The following is a 21711-nucleotide window of genomic DNA, read 5'->3' as shown; positions in this document are numbered from 1 at the left end:
ATGCCCGGGCAGGCTCGCCCTCAACTTGCCAGGCCGCAGCCAGGACGCTCGGCCACGCCCCCTCTCGCCTTTCCTGGGTAAACGCTCCGGGATAATGTGTGTATATATATTGCTGCCCGATAAACGGGCTTTTCAGAGTACCTGAGTGTTTTGTTTGAATAAAGCAACTCGGACGAATTCCAGCTTTTTGTCGCGTCCATTCTTCCGATCGACGTGGGAGCCCGAGCTCCTTCAGTTCTGTGTATATTTTGGCGAGCTTAACGCGGATTTCGTACATATCGAGAGAGTGAGAGAGATGGAGAGAGATGGAGAGAGATGCTGAGAAAGGGAGAGAGATGGAGAGAGAGAGGGGGGGATAGATAGAGAGATAGAGAGAGAGAGATGTTGAGAAAGGGAGAGAGAGATGGAGAGAAAGGCAGAGAGAGAGAGAGAGAGAGAGAGAGAGAGAGAGAGAGAGAGAGAGAGAGAGAGAGAAAGAATGAGATGAAGCAAGGGAGAGAGATGCTGAGAAAGGGAGAGAGAGATGGAGAGAAAGGCAGAGAGAGAGAGAGAGAGAAGGAATGAGATGAAGCAAGGGAGAGAGATGCTGAGAAAGGGAGAGAGAGATGGAGAGAAATGGAGAGACAGATATGGAGAGAAAGGAAGAGAGAGAGAGGGAGAATGAGATGGAGAGAGGGAGAGAGATGCTGAGAAAGGGAGAAAGAGATGGAGAGAAAGGGAGAGAGAGAGAGAGAGAGGGGGGGAGAATGAGATGGAGTGAGGGAGAGAGATGCTGAGAAAGGGAGAGAGAGAGATGGAGAGAAAGGGAGAGAGAGATGGAGAGAAAGGGAGAGAGAGAGAGAGATGGAGAGAGAGAGATGGAGAGAAAGGGAGAGAGAGATGGAGAGAAAGGGAGAGAGAGAGAGATGGAGAGAAAGGGAGAGAGAGAGATGGAGAGAAAGGGAGAGAAAGAGATGGAGAGAAAGGGAGAGAGAGAGATGGAGAGACAGAGAGAGAGAGAGAGGGAGAGAAAGGGAGAGAGAGATGGAGAGAAAAGGAGAGAGAGATGGAGAGAAAGGGAGAGAGAGAGATGGAGAGAAAGGGGGAGAGAAATGGAGAGAAAGGGAGAGAGAGAGATGGAGAGAAAGAGAGAGAGATGGAGAGAAAGGGGGAGAGAGAGATGGAGAGACAGGGAGAGAGAGATGGAGAGAAAGGGGGAGAGAGAGATGGAGAGAGGGAGAGGGAGAGAGATGGAGAGAAAGGTAGAGAGAGATGGAGAGAAAGAGAGATGGAGAGAAAGAGAGAGAGAGAGAGAGAGAGAGAGAGAGAGAGAGATGGAGATGGAGATGGAGATGGAGATGGAGATGGAGATGATGGAGATGGAGAGAGAAAGTGTTGAACAATACAACGATCATGAAGTGATATTGGTAATGCATGGACAAAATAACCCAAGTTGTAAGTTTAGAATCCACTCGAGTTCACAAGCCTGGTAAAAATTGTATTTCGAAATTGTATTTCGGATATAACGCGGATATTGAGGCTTAAAAGCCTCGACCTTGGCAGCAGTTTTTGTGTTGGGAGCATCTGCCGGACGTCTTGATGTTTTGTCATCTTCATTGGTCCTGTGTCTATGCTTAAAGTCAACCACATATTTTTTTTTTATTGTGGAATATCAGGGTGCACCTTCACCACATATGACGTTTGTGGATATATTTAGGGCTGGCACCTTACCAGTATGAAAATTTGATAACACTTCAATGTCCATTTTTTTAATGTCCAGAATTGTATGACATAACAAACTTCTGGCTTATACTGTGAAACAATAAACGTCATAAACTGAAATACTCCGAAACATTTGATGTCAAATTCAGTGGCATATAGTACTACATTCAAGTTTATAATGAGAAACTAAACTGTGGCCGTAGGGCGCCAACGAATACCACATTTCTAGAACTTCTGGAGTGTCTCTTGTATATACAACATTATAACTCAAGAATCAAATGTTTGGAAATATTATCGACAAGTTTGAAGTCGTGCGAAATATGAGAAATGCACTTTGCAACATATTCCCCTATATATTGGAAGTAAATTGGATATTCGCCTATATATCACACCCAAAATCTAATTGGATTGTTCTTGTCAACCTCCCTACTCATTCACCAAGTTTCATCCGAATCCGTCCACAACGTTTTGAGATATTGTGCTATATATAGCTTTTGTCCCCATCTCTCAAGGTTGAAGAATTATTTTTTAAATTATAGTATCCGGATTTAGAGCTGGATCTTCACCAATATCTTACAATAATTCACCAAATGTCCGTCTGTCTGTTTGTCTGTCCGTCCGTTCCCAGGTACCGCAAAAACGGCTGTACCAATCACAGCGATATTTTAGGTGGGTAATCCTGGGACCCCCTGGAGTAAAATAGGCTATATAGTTTTTCCAATTTTCCAATTTTTCCAATTTCCCGATTTTCCAGTTTTTCCAAACACGATGGAATAATATTTACCGATATGAACAGTGATGTGGCTTTTATTGAAATTCTACAAATACTGTTTAGATTTTGATGAGAATTATGAACCTGCCGCAAATGCGGAGGTGGACAGATTACGGCAATGAGCTGGTTTGATAATACCCCAATACAACCGTCATTTAAAACAGTATTTTGTTAAAGTATCAATTGATGATTGGAATTGAGTGAATACAATTACGATTTTGAATTCGTAATTGTGTTCACCCAACCGTACGGAACTTCACATCAGGATTGAAATATTTGTTTATGTCACGAATATTGTTAAAAGTTTATGTTTTATATTAATGCTATTTAATTTGTGATTGGAGTTATGCTGTTTGGAATGAAAAAAGAGATATCGAGTTCAAGTGAATGACGAAATGCCGTGACAGTTTCTACTTTCTAAACGTGAAATTTGCAGACTTTGCAGACGCCATATGCAGATTCACCATTGACTGTGTACTACTGTGTTCAAAAAGTATCCGACATTTATTTTTCGTGCGTAAAAAAAAAGAAGCTAGGGAGGCGTTGATTGGTGCACGTATGTAGGCGATCCTAATGCGCACGCGTGAAGTTTTTCCCACCTGCAGAAGCTGTCATTCGACGGCAGACCGCCGATGAGTGAGGACATGTAAGCGAGCGCCGTCGGATTTTCGTTTTTGACAAAATGACGGAAAAACTTGAACAACGCTACTGCATCAAATTTTGTGTAAAGCTTGGCGATTCCCAAGTAAGGAAACGATCCGCAAGATTCAACACCGTTCATTCCATTATGAAGGAGGATTTGCGCTTCAGGAGAATCTCAGCGAAGTTCGTACCAAAGCTGCTAACGATTGAGCAGAAGCAACGCCGTTTGGAGATCGCACAGGACATTCTGGAGACTGTGAACAGCGATCCCAGCTTCCTCAACACAGTGATCACTGGCGATGAGTCCTGGGTTTATGGGTACGACCCAGAAACCAAGTTGCAGTCATCACAATGGAAGCATCCAACATCCCCGAGGCCAAAAAACACAAAATTTGATGCAGTAGCGTTGTTCAAGTTTTTCCGTCATTTTGTCAAAAACGAAAATCCGACGGTGCTCGCTTACATGTCCTCACTCATCGGCGGTCTGCCGTCAAATGACAGCTTCTGCAGGTGGGAAAAAATTCACGCGTGCGCATTAGGATCGCCTACATACGTGCACCAATCAACGCCTCCCTAGCTTCTTTTTTTTTACGCACGAAAAATAAAAGTCGGATATTTTTTGAACACACTACGTATGAAACAAACGTACTCGTTTGTTTGCGAATGGGTACGTTTTTCATGGAAGTCCTTCACGAACTTGCTGTCCATGTCTGACGTGCGACTGAAGGTGCTACAGAAATGTGGAATTTATTGGTTTCATGCTTTAGCATTCGCCGTTTCTGCATTGTCTGTTTGCTTCTGGCCTCCCACCCGTGTGTAGCACGGGTACCTCACTAGTCTAATCAATTTGTCCTTGTCACACAAACAACCTGTCCAACAAATTTCTCCGAATCCATCCATACCTTTTTGAGATATCATGCTCATAGTCAGACAGACAACAGATGGGTGAAAACATAACCTTTGCCCACCTTTGGTGGTGGAGATAATAAATATAAAGAGCAAAATGAAATATAATAAAACTAAGAAGTTATTCAAGATATTAATTTGGTGTACATTCTAATTTTTTCCCTGTTACTTCTATATTTTATTTTCAACAGGAAAAAAAACTTGTGGAAGCAAAAAACAACTTTGCATACACCTAAACACAAACAGGCCAGTGCAGACCAGCATAATGTGGGTGGGATGAAGAGGGAAATAGAATTCCATCAAATTGTCGAATTCTTCATTAATTTCAACTCCCTCCCTCTGGTAACATTCTGAAAGTTCTGTTTCAATGTCCACATAAGCTGCTTTTTTATTTAATTTCAATCTTGCAATTTCAGGTGAGAATTCATGTTTTTTTTCTGCACTTCCGACATTGACAACCAATTCTTCTGCAAATTAATATCTAGTAATCTGAAGATTCCCTAAAATTCACTGTTCAGCACATTAAATATGTTTCCTTGAGAGACAACAGATGATTCCATGGCCTAATGCTCAAGATCACTCACCAACTCATGGCCATTTTTGAACTCTGGACCAGGAAAACATAATTATGTGAAAGACCGGCATTATGAAATTGTGCAGGCAGTCTCCTATGAATTTCAGCTGGTTTGGCAAGGAACCTGTGTTCCACAGCACTATATATGTATGTATGTATGTGAGTATATGAGTATACATATACGGATAGTGGAGAAAAAAATGGAAACACTAACACAAAGCTTAGTAGGGTGTTGGGCCACCATCGGAGAGGTTGTTTATGGAGATAAGGGACAAGACTGGGTCCAACACACTACCTCGGTGCACTGCAGCCTCCATTGGGAGAGTAGAGGAAAGGGTTTCATGTATAGCAACGCATTGACTGCATGAGTGAGTGGAGGAAGTCAGAAATCCAAGAAGGTGACCTTGTATGTCACATACAGAGAGCTCGGCAAGCAAAGCAGGAAGTGTTAAACGCCCGAAATATGGCCAAGTAGATGGTGCTGAGTAGATAGGATTGAGATCTTGGGCCTTCAACCATTGCTGAGAGAGCAACATGTCCAAAGTTGAGTGACCGAGAAGGAATCCAAACTGATGGTCAGAGATTAGGCTGTTTAAAAACAGGATAGATGACACAGCAGCAATGATTGATTCCATGACTCTTAGTCATTGAAAGTAAGCTCACTGCTCTGTAGTCGATATGATGTCGTTTTGCACTCTTCTTGTGGACAGGAGTAATGTTTTCTGACTACTAGGCCAATTAGAGGTGGTCAAAGAAGGACAGACTGATTAGGGCAGAGAAAGTGGAAACAAGAATGGCAGAGTAGGATTTCAGAACATACGCACTGATGTCAGACAGTTGGTACAAGGGCATCATAAAAAGGTTACAGAGCGGGATGGGTTGGGTACACAAGATTTGGACGCAAACACAGAGTTTAGACATTGTGCCTCATCTCAGGCAGAGAATGCAATACTGCCATTTGAAGTGATGGAGGGGTGGAGAGGGAGCATCCACCGAGGCAGATTAGACAAGGTGCCACCATGACTTGGATGAAGGAAACTGGTAGGACAGTTCAGTAAGATGGTGTTTTTTGCCATGCCTCAAGATGGAAACACGTTTGTTTTGATCCTTACGGAATGAACAAGAGTTGCTTTTACTCTGATTTGCTTTACAAGTTGATAAAGCAAGATGCTTGACCACAACCACCTTTCCATAGCATTCAGTATTAGGCCCCAGAGGATGGATAGGATATCTGCAGGCAGGATGGCATAAACTGGTGCCGAACAGATAGTAGGCTCTCCTAGGAAAGTAATGGCTCGAGTCCTTTTTTCTATTTCTCCAGTAAGTTATTTCACTTTAAAAATATATATAATAACCTATAAAAATAATCAATAAATCATAAAAAATATACAATCGTATAATCATAAAATATACAATCATAACCTTACATTCTTAGTGTCTTGGCTTATCCTGTCTATCAACTAATTCTATCTCTTCACAGTGCTCATTGAACTAAGCTTCTTTTGATTTGTTAAATTACTGCAGTAACCTTTTACGAACGCCTTTGTACTGCATTTGGCCTTTTAGCTTTTTACCTTTCTTGCATTAGTTCCAGGATCTTTTCTGTCATCCATAATTTCCTAAATCTATATTTTAAGAATCATCTTTCCAACAGACTAAGCAATTATAGATCTACATTTGTCCATATATCTTTAATGCATTGTTCATTTGTGACATTGTGACAAGGACGAATTGGTTAGATTTGGTGAGGATCTGGCTCCGAATACTCGTATTTTTACGTGATTCTTCAGCATTGATGGACCAAAAACTATATGTAGCACAATATCTCAAAAAAGTTGTGGAAGGATTTGGACGAAACTTGGTGGGCAGGTTGGGTGTGAGACAAGGAGGAAGTGATTCGTTTTGGTGAGGATCTGAATCCGGATCTGGATATGAGAATTTTTTAACTTGTAAGTGATTCTTCACCATTGAGAGAGTGATCAGGCCAAAAACGATATATGGCATTATTTCAAAATATTGTGGACGAGTTACGACAAAACTAACTGGATGAGTGTGTAGTTGACAAGCACAAGCCAAATAGATTTTGGTTCAGGTCCGGATCCATATCCGGCCTATCAATGGGATACAAAACGTAAACTGTTCAGCCTGGCGGAGGAATGCTCTCTACCAGGTGCTGTTTAGTTACTTTCTGAGTCTACAAACTAGTGGCTGCCTTTCATAATATAACCAACGCCTGTCCATGTCATTTTACATATGCCCATGATGTCAACATTGATGCCCTCATTTTCTTGAATAAGGTTGTCAAGTTTTCCTTGCTGGGATAGATTTCTGACATTCTCGGCTGATATTTTTAGACCGTTTTTCCATGTGTTCCTGGACATATCTGGCACTGGCTTCTGTTTTCGGTTTCAGTTGACACCTTCATTTTAGTCCCCAATACTGACAACAGAATGTACTCTTCCCTGACACTACTTATAATAGGAGACCTGATATAGAGGGGGCCAAATGTTCCTGTGTAACGAGTTCTTCTTCTTTGGTGATCTATGACTTTTTCTCGGCAAATATATGGTGGGTTTCCATGTTCTTCCATGGTGGATGCATTTTGGGCTCTTCCGCTCAAAAGGTTTTCAAATACCTGATTGAATCTTGGCGTTCAATTTTCCCAGATAAACTTTCTTCCAAGAATAACTATTCTTAACTACCCAGTATTTTACTAGTGAGTGTGCATTGCCTACCAAGTTGCAATTAGAAAAGTCTTTGAGAGATCTACATCACATTGCCCTATTTTCATCTGCATTCCATGTCCTGTTTACTTTCTCTTTCCTCAGCCTTGTTCGGGATCAATTGCTTAAGTCATTTGGAATTGTGAAAGCACAATCGGAATACTGGCCAAAAACGGTTTTGTACTTTTTTCAAAACAGAAACTGTTTTGTTTCCTAACTAATCAGTCTACAGAAATTCTCACTTCTAATGGAGGAGATAAAGTTCTGATAAAATAGTTTCCACGACCTCGTGCAAGTGTCGGGGATAGGCCAGACTCTTGGTGAGTAACTGCAACAGAACGAGCTCTACATGAGAGGCCTCTATCTGTGAGCCGCTTTTAGGCTTTTACCTCATGGTTAGGTTCACGGACATTTATAGAAAACTCCCTGAGTACACAAATTCTTAACAGTGACAGCAGAAGCTATATTTCAAGTCAATAAGGACTTTATTTGTGCTCTCTTTAACTCTGAGTCAGTTAATTTTATTTCCATACTTTGTGACTTTGTCAGTTGTTTCATCGTGGTGGAATAGGAACAGCAGGCAACAGGTGCAAGCTGTTCCTGTATCTTTAAGATGCTAGTAACAATAGATCCATTGGCATTTTAAGGCATATGAAGGAACTTGTAAATATATTACAAGCAGAAAAGTCATTAAAGAAGAAATGAACATATGTAAAAGCATTAGTAGACAAGGGACCAATTAATGCCGTCTATGATTTGAACCTGGGAATCCAGCCACCCACCTTCAGCTAAGTTTCAGATAGGAACAGCTAAGCCAGGCCAAATCATGACAGCATGGATCAAGTATGAATATATAGTACTGCATGCTCAACGACAAATTATATATGCAAAAAGGCAGAATATTTGACCCCCACTCCCTCTTCCTCTTCCTTTCAAATATGCCATTAACATGCCCCTTCCCTCCACCCTTCTACCAAACCCCTACAATTACTCCTATTGCCTTCCAACCTAATTTTGCTTGTCTTCCCTCTCCTCAATAACTGTCCTTCAGTTTGAATACTTCCTAACCCTCCCGTTATTTTCCCTAAAATATATTTTGCTTCACTACTTTAGGGAGTTGATCAATTTCATGGAAGGGATAAACAAAACTATAAATGATAGGGAGGATTTAAAAAAAAAACATGGGGGTGAGTGGATACAAAAATATTGTACACCAATTCTGTGAAATCTGTATTACAAAACAGGAGTGTCCATCCATCCTGAAACGACTCCATGAGTTTTGGGGCTAGTCCTACCAAACCTTCTGTGGAATGTTTTGTGGTCCCAGTGGATGTCCTAAGGTAGGTATGAGGTTTCAAAAATTCCTCAATAAAATTATGATTTTGAAATACGATCATTACTGAGCTTCTTGTGAATATGCAAGTGAACAGATTACGACAATTAGCTGGTTTGATAACTTTATAGTTTTACATTATAGTTTGTCATATTAAAACTATAGTATTCATTTGTGATTGGAATTATGCTGGTTGGCATGAAAATATAGAGATATCGAGTTTAAATGAATGAGGAAATGATGTGAGTGTTTCCAGTGTGACATTTGCAGATTCTCCATTTGCAGATTCACCATTGACTGGGTGTAGACCATTTAGACTAGGTACGTTTTTTGTCCAAGTCATTCACGAACCGGCTGTCAATGCTTGATGTTCGACTGAAAGAGGAACAGAAATGTGGAATTTATTGGTTCATGGTTTGGCATTCACCATTTCCGCATTGTCTGTTTGCTTCTGGCCTTCTCGCTACTTAACCCATATGTAAGGCCAGGTTTTTCGCTGGTTTTCAAACATTTTAAGCAAAACAGTGATAACCTGTACTGCCAGGACAGCCTAGAGGTATGTACAAGCCTCCGAGCTGTCTAACCTGGGTTTGAATCTCAGCCGAGCCATAAACTGGCATCCTGGTGTTTCACAGCACAGGCAGGGTGAATAATTTATGTGTGTGCCGTCCCTCGGATGAATGTTGAACTGGGTGTCCCGTCTGCTGGCATTGGTTGGTGGGTGTTAAAGATCAAACGGTATTTTCCTGAAGAGTAGGTGAGCTATCACCGGCACCCTGAACAAATTCAAATTCCTGCTCTACCTAACAGGGGGCACTGTATCGGCTGCAGAGCTGTTCTCCCAGAAAATGATGCTACCCACATCCATGTGCTGCATATGAAAGAAGAAGAAACTCTATACCTGTTTCGCATTCCATTATATTAAATATAAAACAAGAATGCATTGCATAATGCTTCACAGTATGGTTTATGGTCAATCGGCTCAGATATATATTTTATGTTTGCTTTGATACTGCTAGGTTTGTAGGAAAATAATTTAAAGCAGATATTCAGAATTTTTTTTTCTTAATAATCAAATGTAGACTACTTGTATGTTGGAATATCAAAAGTTTCTATTTTTAGACTATTGGAACTACTCAGTATGTGGTTCATCAAACTTTTTGGATGTTACACATAACTGCATAAAACTAAAAACTACAATTGTGCTATTTATCAAATAATTTATGGATCTCTGAGCTGTCTAACCTGGGTTTGAATCTCAGCCAAGCCATAAACTGGCATCCTGGTGTTTCACAGCATAGGCAGGGTGAATAATTTATAAACAAGACCGAAAGTCTAAGAGCGGCGTAGTCGGGCTTGTTTGATACTTTAATTGAAGAGGATAGTAAGACCTGGGTGGAGATACCAGTTAGCAAATAATGCAAGTATTACATGATTTTGAAGTACCATAAGTCTCTAAGCTGTGTGTCACCATGGAAGTGAAGAGATTGCATTGAGAAACTGGTTTATTCAATATGTTTCGAGTCAACAATAAATCAACCATGCACCGCTTCAACCCAGTAACCTTGCAGTCACGACAAAGGGATTGCATTTTTACGATTATATCTACAAAATTATTATTATTATTAACGTTATTATTATTATCATCACAAAAACTATACTCCTGTATTAAGAAACCTGGGCGAATTTGTCCAAAGCGACCTGAAGGTGACGCATGAAGCATAAGGCCAACACATAGTACATACTGTGTCGCTGGAAGACCCATAATGCCGATGCTTTCGATATTTGATGATCATTTTAACAATCAGTTTGTTTGTGTTTCACACTGAATGAAAAACGTAAAGGAAAAGCATGTAGATTGTGATATATGGCAGGTTCAACGATATGTTTGGCCTGAATGGCATAGGAATCAAAATGGCGGTGTGTGTGGAATCAGTAGTCGTACGCTGTAATGACATCACACTACCCTTGCCAAGTGACCAGATCCTCAGCTCTGATTGGTGTACATTTGTGAGGGACATACATACATTCATACATACACACATACGGACAGACAAACACTGTTCTAGACGGCTTTGCCCTTTGGGCTACTTTACGCTTTGCCTTTTGACCTTTGCCCGTAAAAAATCTAAATTGATCTCCCATACTATTTTACTCGACTTTTACATCATCATCATCATCATCATCATCATCATCATCATCACCAATGTACCATATTCTTTACACAGCGCCAGTTCTGCCAAAGCAGTATCTTGACAAGGGTTATGTTTGGTGTTTGGCCTTTGCCTTCCAGGCAGTTGGTTGGCACAAGGATTTGGAATTTGATAAGGCCGCCAGTGATACGCTGCCTACACTTCACAAAAGACACCATGGTATATTTTACCAACCAATGTTGCAGGCAGATGGGTCATCCAGTTTAATGTCCATCTGTGGGACAGTTTATATAGCTGAGCCGAGATTCGGGTTGTAGAATGTCGGTCTTTGTGAAGGCTCGTGTCGGTCTGCATCATAGGATGTGGAAAACAATGGATTATATCGACCAAAGTTGATAACCTCATGTTTACCTCTGAAAAAGGGCTTTTTGTTGCTCTGATGAAGGACTTATGCTGGAAACTTTAATCACACATCGATTCCCATGGCGGTAAACATATTCACGAATGTTTACTTAATAAAATACATGCGCCCACTGATATACCCTCATATTTAAAAGATTTTAAGCCAACCACCTCAACCGATAAGCCAACACCAGACTTACTATTCATGTTGATATGCAATGAGCCTCCAACAATAAATAAATTCTTTCAGTGTTCAATGTTTATTTCACCCTCCATCCCTTTACTGAACCACCGTCCACATATTACATTGCACACATAATTGCCCATTTAACCAATTAGTCTGCAAAACACATTGCCACTACAGAGAGTGCAAAAAAACACATCATCGGCATTAAGTCTGGTTATGTGTTGGTGTTTTGAAATACTCTTGACTGTTAAATCCATAAACTAAATGAAAACAAATCAAACAAATTGAAAAAATATAAACGGAGCACATAATGCACTGCAACCCCAAAAATATGCTAAATTTTCAGATATCAAATAAAACGCACGCAAGAACATTCAAATAATATTTGACATTGAAAGCAGCTCTTTGTGCCAATTGAAGCATTTAAAAAGAGTGCAAAACGAATAAAGGAAGATGGCTCTGCAGCAGTGTTCTTGTGTTGAACATCTTTTTGATTTAGACTGCCATTGGAATGGAATCTTAATATCCTGCATGAGCTACTGTCCTGGTGCTATGGTTGAAGTTCATTTCCTTATGGAGCAAAATCTATAAATTGCTCTTCAAATAAATTAATAAGTATTATTTTGTAGAGACAAAGTTGAACTGGCAGTCCATTCTTCCAACATCAATTAATACCTCCCTTAAAATATTACAAAATCCTAATATAACAAGTTTGATGAATTGAAAAAAATGAAGAGTATGATATTGGTATATATTGCAAGAGTGAGTCAATGAATAAAATAATTAGTGATGTCTGAAAAGAAAACTTGTCATATAGCAATGTATTCCCTTCAAGCAACCACAAAAAGAACAATTGGAGAATGTCCTTTTGAAACCCTAAACCTAATCCCAATGTGACCCCTCACCCATTGAGGTATTCTCTGAGGAAAAGTTCCTATGGAAACTCTTCCCAAAATAACATCAAGAAATCTCTTTTCTGTTTGTCCATTTCCTTGCTTGTTGCATCCAACTGCTGCCCCACTACACTACTGCCAGTCCATTGACGTATTACCATCTGTCACTTAATTCTTCCATGAACCTTGATCTGGCAGAAAAAATGAATGGCTCATAATATGTGGCTGCTATTGATATTACAGGTTTACTGTAATACTGATGCACGCAAGAACATTCAATTCTTGCAAGAACAAGCTGCTATTGACATATATATATACAGTATATATATATATACGCACACGAGGTTAAATCAAAAAGTAAAAGCAATTTATTGGGTGTTAGTTTTACACACATATTGGCTTTACTTTTTGATTTATCCTTATATATATATATATATATATATACACATATGACATATTTAGTTGCTATCTCAAACTACAACAGTTAGGTGCGCATTTAAATAAATGATGGAACGTTTCATGCCCGACATGTTTTTACCCAGTTAAAAACAATACAAGGTACAAACGAAAAGCCATCTAACAGAAAAAAGATCAATCTTTTGTGCAGTTGTGAATTCAGCATTTATAAAATAAAATTCCTCAGACGTATACCACATCACCACCAAAGCCGGATTTAAAAATAGTATGACGCTGTCATTACATTGAATTTATCTATACATCGTTGCTCAACACGAGCGACAAATTCCTGATATGGCACAAGGAGGAACAGCCCATGGTTATTACTTTTCATTTGAGTCAGCAACCACCTGCTACTCACTTCAATCACTCCCTGAACTAATCTCAACCTACTGCTTACAACGCAACCTTCCCTTCAACATCACCCTGTCAGTCTTCCTGCACAATCCCAATGGGTATTACTAGAGATTCCAACACAATCCCAATGGGTATTACTCAACATTAGTCCGAGGAATATCCAAGCAATCACCGAAACATTTGCTTGTTATGAATGCCATTAACAAAATACAATTCGTCATGTACCCTGCTGCTCTCCACCTCCCTCTTCAACTTCTCAAACTCACCATTACAATGTAATCCCCATTCAAAAGTCTTCTATTGCAGTGACTCACAACCCTCAAGCAAACAGTTGATGACTCTACGTTTGTAAATCCTTCTGGTTCTCATTTCTTACCACCACCATGGCCTAACTATAATATAACACTTTCGTTCTACATTTATTTCAGCCCCATACTATTCAATTAGTTAATCTGATTTGTCATGTAAATAATCAATAATTATGTGAGAAGTTAACTGATCTACGCCTGGAGTTGGCTTAATGGTTAAGGTGGCTAGCTTAGGACCTTAGAGTCCTGCATTTTGGCCACTATCATGCCGTTGAATAACATCAGGTGGGTTGACTCAGCCTATCAGCCTTCCGAGGTTGGCAAAATAAGTACAAGTGAGAACAAGTCATTTGAGTGGTGAACCTTTCATGATTTCACCCCCTAGCCAATGGAAAACAGCCTCAGCAGCCCTATCTGAAAGGAGTGATCTCCATTGAAACTTCTGCAGTCATTGACTTTTAATGGGCCTCATCTGATGGTTACAGCCAATACCCTATAGAATGAATGAATGAATGATCGTTTTAAGGCCATTTTCCCCGCCAGAGCGGGGGTTAGCCTTGCGGGCCCCATGACAATCATGGTTCCCTGTTTGAGGCAATGTTTTTATGGCCGGATGCCCTTCCTGACACCAACCCTTGGTCGCCTCTTACGATGCACAGGGATACGATGTACCTATTCTAAACCGGGGTACACACCGGGATCATCCATCCCAGCAAGCTGGTACTCAATTTGCCGACCTCGGAAGGATGACAAACTGAGTCAACCCCCCTGGCGTTAATTCAGCGATCGATTGGGATTCGAACCCAGGATTGTAGGATCCTAAGAGGGGGAAGGGGGGAAGGGGGGAAGGGGAAGGGGTAGGGGGGAGGGTAAGGGGGAGGGGGAAAAGGGAGGGAGAAAGGGAGGGGGAGGGGGAAAAGGGAGGGGGAGGGGGAAAATGGAGGGGGAGGGGGAAAAGGGAGGGGGAGGGGGAGGGTGACGGGAGAAGGGGAGGGGGTAGGGTGGAGGGGGAAGGGAGGGGGAGGGGAGGACTGAGGGGGGAGGGGGAAGGGGGAGGGAAGGGGAGGGCCAGTCAACAATGACGTTGCAGTTCTCATGGTCGGAGAGCAGCACAACAATCGCGACATCGTCCTGCATCTTCGCAACAACACGAAGCGGATTTTGTCACCGATCCTGTGACGCCCTCCAGTACCGGCGTTGCCGGGCGGGGGAAGGGAGACCCGTACATTACACACATTACAACATTACACACACACAAACTGTGTTTTATGTTCATGGTCTGGCGGCGGGGATGGAACATCACGTGATCGCTCTGAGCGAATCAGCGCGCTGCTCTGCCACCAGGTCAGATTCAGTGTATAATATTCCTCGCTGAAATGCGCTGAGGTAAATATGAATAAAAAATATGGATCTCGTCAAATATTTTTAGGTAGGCCATGTCCTTCCCAGGCTCAATGGCCATGTCTGTGCCAAATATCAAGTAAGTGAGCCTCTCCGTTTAGGAGTCTATCGGTAACATTACACACACACAAACTGTGTTTTATGTTCAATGGTCTGGCGGCGGGAATTGGAACATCACGTGATCGCTCTGAGCGAATCAGCGCGCTGCTCTGCCACCGCCTCAGATTCGGTGTATAATATTCCTCGCTGAAAAAAAATATGGATCTAGAGATGAAAGAAAAAAAAACCTATGTGGTGTGAATGGCAATGTTCCTCGCTGAAATGTGAAAAAAGGCAATCGCTTTTCGCTCTGAATTACGTGCGAACGCGTAACTGTGAGTTTATGGCGGCAATGAACATCACGTGATCGCTCTGAGCGAATCAGCGCGCTGCTCTGCCACCGCCTCAGATTCCGTGCATAATATTCCTCGCTGAAATGCACTGAGGTAAAAATATGGGAAAAAAAATATTATGAAATTTTTTTTTTTAGGTCGGCCATGTTCTTCCCAGGCTCAATGGCCATGTCTATGCCAAATATCAAGCAGGAGAGCCTCTACGTTTAGGAGTCTATCGGTAACATTACACACACACACACACACACACAGTGTTTTATATATATAGATAGATTATATATATATATATATATATATACAGACTTGGCATTTAATATGGAATTTTTTTTTTTTCTTGACTTTGGTTTACTTTCTTAACTCAGTTTATCAATCTAGTGAGTTTCTTTTACACTTTGGTGATTTATTTGTTGAAAGAACCATGTCACTGATTGTCTGTCGCAGCAAGAAGTCAACAACAGGATTATATCACAGGTGGCGTGGCAAAATGTACGGACAGGTGCATTTGATGATTGGCTTCACAGTCGGGTATACAAGGGTTGTTGCGTTCTGTATTAGTGGAAAACAACTGCTGCACATCTCCAAAAGTTATTGCCGCTTCCTCTGGAGATGGTCCGTCAACTCGACAATGCTGTTTGTCATGGAGTCGTGGCTTTACGAAATTACGGCATGAAACAGCGTGCTATTGCTCGGCAGTATGGCATCACTCAAGGTCAGGTGTCAAAGATCCTGAAACGAAATGCTCAGAGGGGTGTCCCTACTCCAATACCGAGGCCAGGACGTCCCCGCAGAACCACAAGGAGGGATGATCGCCAGCTGCACCGGTTAGTCCGCAATGGCCGTACCAAGTCAGCTAATCGGCTTAGGGCTGAGTGGCAGCAACTGACAAATGTGCCTGTATCCAGAAGGCTAGTCAACCAACGACTGGTTCAAGCAGGCTATCGTGCCAGGCGTCCCCTGAGAAAGCCACGCCTGACCAGACAACACAGCCAGCGCCGATTGCAGTGGGCCAGAGAGCACCGTCAATGGCAGCCAGGACACTGGAATCACGTGATCTTCAGTGACGAGTCTAGATTTCTGGTCTATCGTCAAGATGGTTGCGTCCGAGTGTGCAGACAAGTGCATGAAGCCTACAACAAAGATTGTATAGTGCCAAGAGTCCAAGCTGGAGGTGGTGGGGTGACCGTTTGGGCTGTTTTTCATGCAGGGGGCAAAACTGACCTGGTTGTTCTGAATGGAAACCTGAACCAGTTCAAGCACAGGGCCATTCTGGAAGAAACATTGCTTCCATTTGCTCGTGCAGCCTTTCGAGAAAACTTTGTCTTCCAAGATGACAATGCACGGCCTCATCGTGCTCGCATGATCCAACACTTTCTTGCTGACCGTGGTGTAGAGCATATGGAGTGGCCTGCCATGTCCCCGGATATGAGTCCGATAGAGAACTTGTGGGCAGAATCAACGCGTCAAATCGACCACTTGGACCAGCAGCCGACCTCTGTGCGTGAATTGCAGCAGGCTATTGTCACTGCATGGCAAGCGATTCCTATCCAAACCTTGGCAAATCTCGTGAACAGCATGCCTCAATGTGTACGTGCTCTCCTGAATGCTCGTGGGGGTTACACGAAGTACTGAACTGTACTTTTACTGTCCGTAATCCCAGTCGTAATTTAACTTTTGTTTTTGTTAAAAAAAAATTTGGCTAATGTGCAAAATAAAGAGATACTTCTGGAAAACGTACAGAAGTTTAACACAGTACTGTCCATGAATTGAGTTCGATATCAGTTTACATCACTTTCAAGGATCAATTTATTTGTTTCGAAATGTCAAATGTGGTTTTTGTTTCCTTTAAAGGTCACATTAACAAAATCTAGAATAATTTCAACATAATTCCAATGAACTTTTGGTTCTAAGACATCTTGAAAAGTAAGTTCACCCCCACAAAAAAAATATTCCATATTAAATGCCAAGTCTGTATATACACACACATATAAATGTATGCAGTATTGTAAATCAGATTTGTAGCTAATACATGGTGATAAGGAAATTTTGGACATATGACATGACAGTATTACTTTCTTGTAATGCTGAATATCTCATTTATTTCACCCAGATGCACAATGGAAGAACTTATAATATGTAAGAGGATCATGTTTTATTACCTCTGCCACCGAAAATGGATGAAGGTTATGTATTCACCTCTGTTTGTTTGCCTGTCTGTTTGCATGTGAGCAGGATATCTCAAATAGTTATGGATGGCTTCGGACGAACTTTGGTGCACAGGTTGCGTCTATGACATGGACGAATTGATTCGATTTTGGTGAAGATCCGGAACCGGATACTACAATTTTCAAGTGATTCTTCACCATTGAGAGGTAGGGCCAAAAAGGATAATTAAATAAAACGATAAAAAACGAATTTTAGAAGTGATTCACAGTATCTCAAAAAGTTATGGATTAGCTACACGAATAATCGTAGGACACCTCACAGGTAGGTAAGTATCAGACTCTTTCCCTAAATATCTGGATACTAGTATATGGTGACCTGAAAGTTGCTTTACAACCTCCCCAGTCAAACATTCGTTGCTAAACTCTTAATATACAGATTTTCTTGTGCAGTACTTACAATGATTAATCAGTCTTTGTATGTACATGCGCAAAGGTGTAATTCAAGATTGTATGGCCAGCAAGACTAATTTTCAACCCACAGTTTCTTTTAACTTATATTTTGTGATGCACTGATTTTTTTTTAACTCATTCCAATTTGCACGACATTATTTAATTATCAAATTGTAAACTACAATCTTCCTTTAATTTTCACCTCCCCCTACTCCTCCCCCCCCCCCCCCCCCCCCATCCGACCAGCTGGCTAGTTCGAAGGTTTCGCTTACCTATGGTATCACGAAGGCATCGCGAATGTCAGAGCCAGAGGTTCGGTATCGCGAAACAACGCGAAGGTATCGCTTACCTATGTGTAGCATAGATTCATGATTTTCTATATATGTGGGCAAACATTAATAGGGTAAAGAAAGCTTTTGCTCCTAAAATGCTTCCAATGTGGAGGTTTGAAGGAAGCTGCTGAACGTGGGAAATCAGTTTGGCTGATACTGCATCTAACCCTAACCCTAACCCTGGTATTGACCAAAAAAATCCTAATTTCAAATAAAAGCCACATTTATTGATTGGCAGATGTGCATACCCCTCTCTCATACCTTGTACAGAGCTACAACGCTACCTATAGATGTGCAGGTAGCGTTGTATCTCTGTATTTATTGGTCGATGTGGATAATTACATTTTATGTTGGTACTTTTTCATATCATTCCGAAACAACGCGAAGGTATTTCGAGGAAAGATCGCTGGCTTGGAGTTGCTATAACGTACTTCCATAATGGCAGTTAGCTGGTAAAATATGAATAAAAGTAAAGGCAAATAAAGCTAAAGTTAGAGGGCCTCCACAACTTGAAGGACCCCTGTGCTCCTCAGGCACCATTGTTCATCCGGGACCTGGTAAGTCCGAAGCCTTTTTTTTTTTTTTTTTATAAAAACGTCACCGTACTGAAGGAATAAAATATGCTCTGCCATAAAAAAGAGCAACACATGATTGTTATTGGTGCGATTTACGTGACATCATGGGACACAGATGAGATAAATGCTGAATACCCACATGCCCATTTCAATGTGACCTAATCACGTGACTCTGTGTAGATAGACCACATTGTGCTGTACACACAGAGGCGGTGTCGAGGGATTCCTTTCTCAGTCCTATAAGAAACTAACCACACACATCCGTAATGGAAACGACACGATTAAACATTTACCTCTATGACCTCCTCGTACTCTTCAACCACCTCCATGGCTCGACCCCAGCCCGCGAGGCCGCAACGGCCCGGGGAAGGACAAGACCTTTATTCGTGCGTCGGAAAGGGGAGAGGAAAGAAAGAGGAACCAAGCAGTCATAAGTTTGGTCAAACAATTCCAAATGTACAAACTATATAAATAATAAAGGCCAAGACAATATTATTGGAGCAAGATCCAGGGACGTGCGAAGACTTATATATATATAAAGTCTTCGCACATATATATAAACAACCAACAAGTTTATTATCATAGTTTCATCGAATATGACATCATGTGACATTTCAAGGAAAGGAATTAATGAAAGAGAGTAGGAAAGGCCACCGAGATTTCTCCTTTAAAGAGACCGGTATTTGAGACCTTGCCTTGTCGGGTGATGAGCGAGCCCGTCTTATTAATAGAATGAACTGCTCACCGGATTCTTCAGGGCTCGGGTTTGCGATCAAATTGGAAACCGAAGGAGAAAAAGGGCCTTTTTTATTGTTGGCGTCAATACTACTACGACCACTTTAATGGCATCAAATATTCCAACCTTCTTGTGGAGTTGGCCAGGGAAAATTTTTGGCCAAAGGCTTTCATGAACCAGCTGTCTAGGCCTGACGTTCAACTGCACGCATCAGGAATTTGTAATTACCTCCGCTACCAAAGGTGGATGGACGTTATGTTTTCACCCCTGTCTGTTTGTCTGTCTGTTTGTCTGTCTGTCCGTTTGTCTGTCCGTTTGTCTGTGAACAAAATATCTCAAAAAGTTGTGGACGGATTCGGACGAAATTTGGCAGAGATGTAGCGTATGTGACGAGGACGAAATGATTAGATTTTGGTGAAGATCCGGATTCGGATCCGGCTACTAGAATTTTTCAAGTGATTCTTCACCATTGGGAGATAGGGCCAAAACTATACACAGCAGGATACCTCAATAGGTTGCGGACGGATTTGGACGAAACTTGGTTGGGTGTCTGACAAGGATGATTCGATTCGATTTTGGTGAAGATCTGAATATGGATTCGGATATGAGAATTATTTAATGTCTTAAGTGATTCTTCACCATTAGGAGATAGGGCCAAAAACGACACATAGTGGGATATCTTAAAAAGTTATAGATGGATTTGGACGAAACTTGTTGGACAGGTTGTGTGTGTGACAAGGAAGAATCGATTCAATTTTGGTGAAGATCCGGATCCGCATCCAGCTAGTAAAAATTTTAAGTGAATCTTCACCATTGAGTGATATGGCCAACCAGGTGGAGGTATGCTCTCTACTGGGGGCCGTTCTAGTTTATTCTGCTGCTGCTTCCTGCGATATATAATTCGGCTACTCTTCGCACGTCGACCAAAGTCAAGTCCTAGCAGACGGTACACTCAGTTTAACGTCTTGATGAATCGCTCTGCCGACAAAACACCAGGGCGATGATTTATAAATAGCTGTGTCGAGATTCGAACCCAGAGTAGATTGCGCACAACTCCAGACGACCCTGCCAACTCTAATTAACAGCATTCACAATACATGAAAGTTTTGTGCATTTAATTAATATGAAGTTTGTACAAACTTTCAAAAATAAAATATTAATGAGACGTGTTTGAAATTCCTCGGTGAAGACTTTAATTACAACAAACGAAAATTCCCAAATCGAAAAATTCGTCAAAACATCAGCACTTTCACTCCCTGGTTAGACCGAAGGAAAAAAACCATGAAACTTTCTCTCGTGAGGGATTACAATATGAAACAGTGTCTCGTACAGGTTGGACATCTGTGTTAAATAGGAAAATGTATACATTACCCAAAGTTGTAACAAAGAATTTGAAGAAAGAAGGAAATGTTTCGTTGATAAATATGACAAGGTGCAGCTTATCCGTAACTTTCACCAGGAGACCTCACCAGCGAAAGTGGAGCGAAGGCAAAAAGTGGGATCAAGAGCGGAGCCTCTGCGAGTGGGGAGACTGGCACAGCGCACAGAGCTTCTCCGCTCTAAGCAGCACCCTTGCTGCACATTCCGACACCTTCAAATAGCGCTCTCGTCTTTCGGCCGCCAAGTTTAGCCAGGTTTTCCCATTGGCTGAATCCCATTCTCACTTGTCCCACGGGTTGCTGGTGATAAGCGACTGGATCTCTGGGATATAGCGCTTGTCCTGGCGCGATGGCGTGAACAGATCGCCAAGCTTCGCCCTAATAATCAAAGCTAGCCTTTTGGGATGGATTGTTGAGGATCGGTGAAGACAGAAAACCAAGTAATTATTCCCTTCTAAGTTTCTAAAGGCCTTTTACACTGATTTACTACCACAGTTCATGTGAAATACACACTTGCGGTAGTAAAGTAGTAAAAAGAGTGAAGACGGGAGTAGGCACTCAGGGTCTTTCACTCAGAGGAGACAATGCACGTAATGGTCTCCCTGGAAAGGTAGGGGTAGCAAAAACAGTAGATAGGTTTAAGCAAGAATGATCAAACAGATTCGGTGGTCTAATGACTTGAGTGATTGCTTTCAGTCTGGGATGGTGGTGGTTAATGGAAATGTGGTGCTTCGAATCCCAGCCAAATTATAGCTACCACGGATTTCAAAACCATACAAAGTATGTGCTGCCTCCTTGGTTGATGCTCAGAATAAATAAAAAAAAGATATATATATATATACCTATATATCCTTTACACATAGGTAATATATATATA

The 21711-nt window shown here is 41.4% G+C and overlaps 1 protein-coding gene across 1 annotated transcript in view; it reads right to left on the bottom strand.

The window, feature by feature from the left end:
• The window catches only part of LOC137435018 (nebulin), a gene marked incomplete at its 3' end in the record, with an annotated part of 363563 nt that extends 342540 nt beyond the window's left edge, over positions 1-21023 (bottom strand). The window contains 2 exon segments of the mRNA XM_078785019.1: positions 19013-19097; positions 20827-21023. Coding sequence (XP_078641145.1) covers positions 19013-19048 — 36 coding nt within the window.
• Between the last annotated feature and the right edge of the window lie 688 nt (positions 21024-21711).

This window comes from Myxine glutinosa, chromosome 1 (genome assembly GCF_964187855.1).
Source record: "Myxine glutinosa chromosome 1, kmMyxGlut1.1, whole genome shotgun sequence".
Taxonomy (NCBI): domain Eukaryota; kingdom Metazoa; phylum Chordata; class Myxini; order Myxiniformes; family Myxinidae; genus Myxine; species Myxine glutinosa.
Note: the sequence above shows the minus strand (reverse complement) of the source record. Positions and strands in the feature narration are given on the sequence as shown.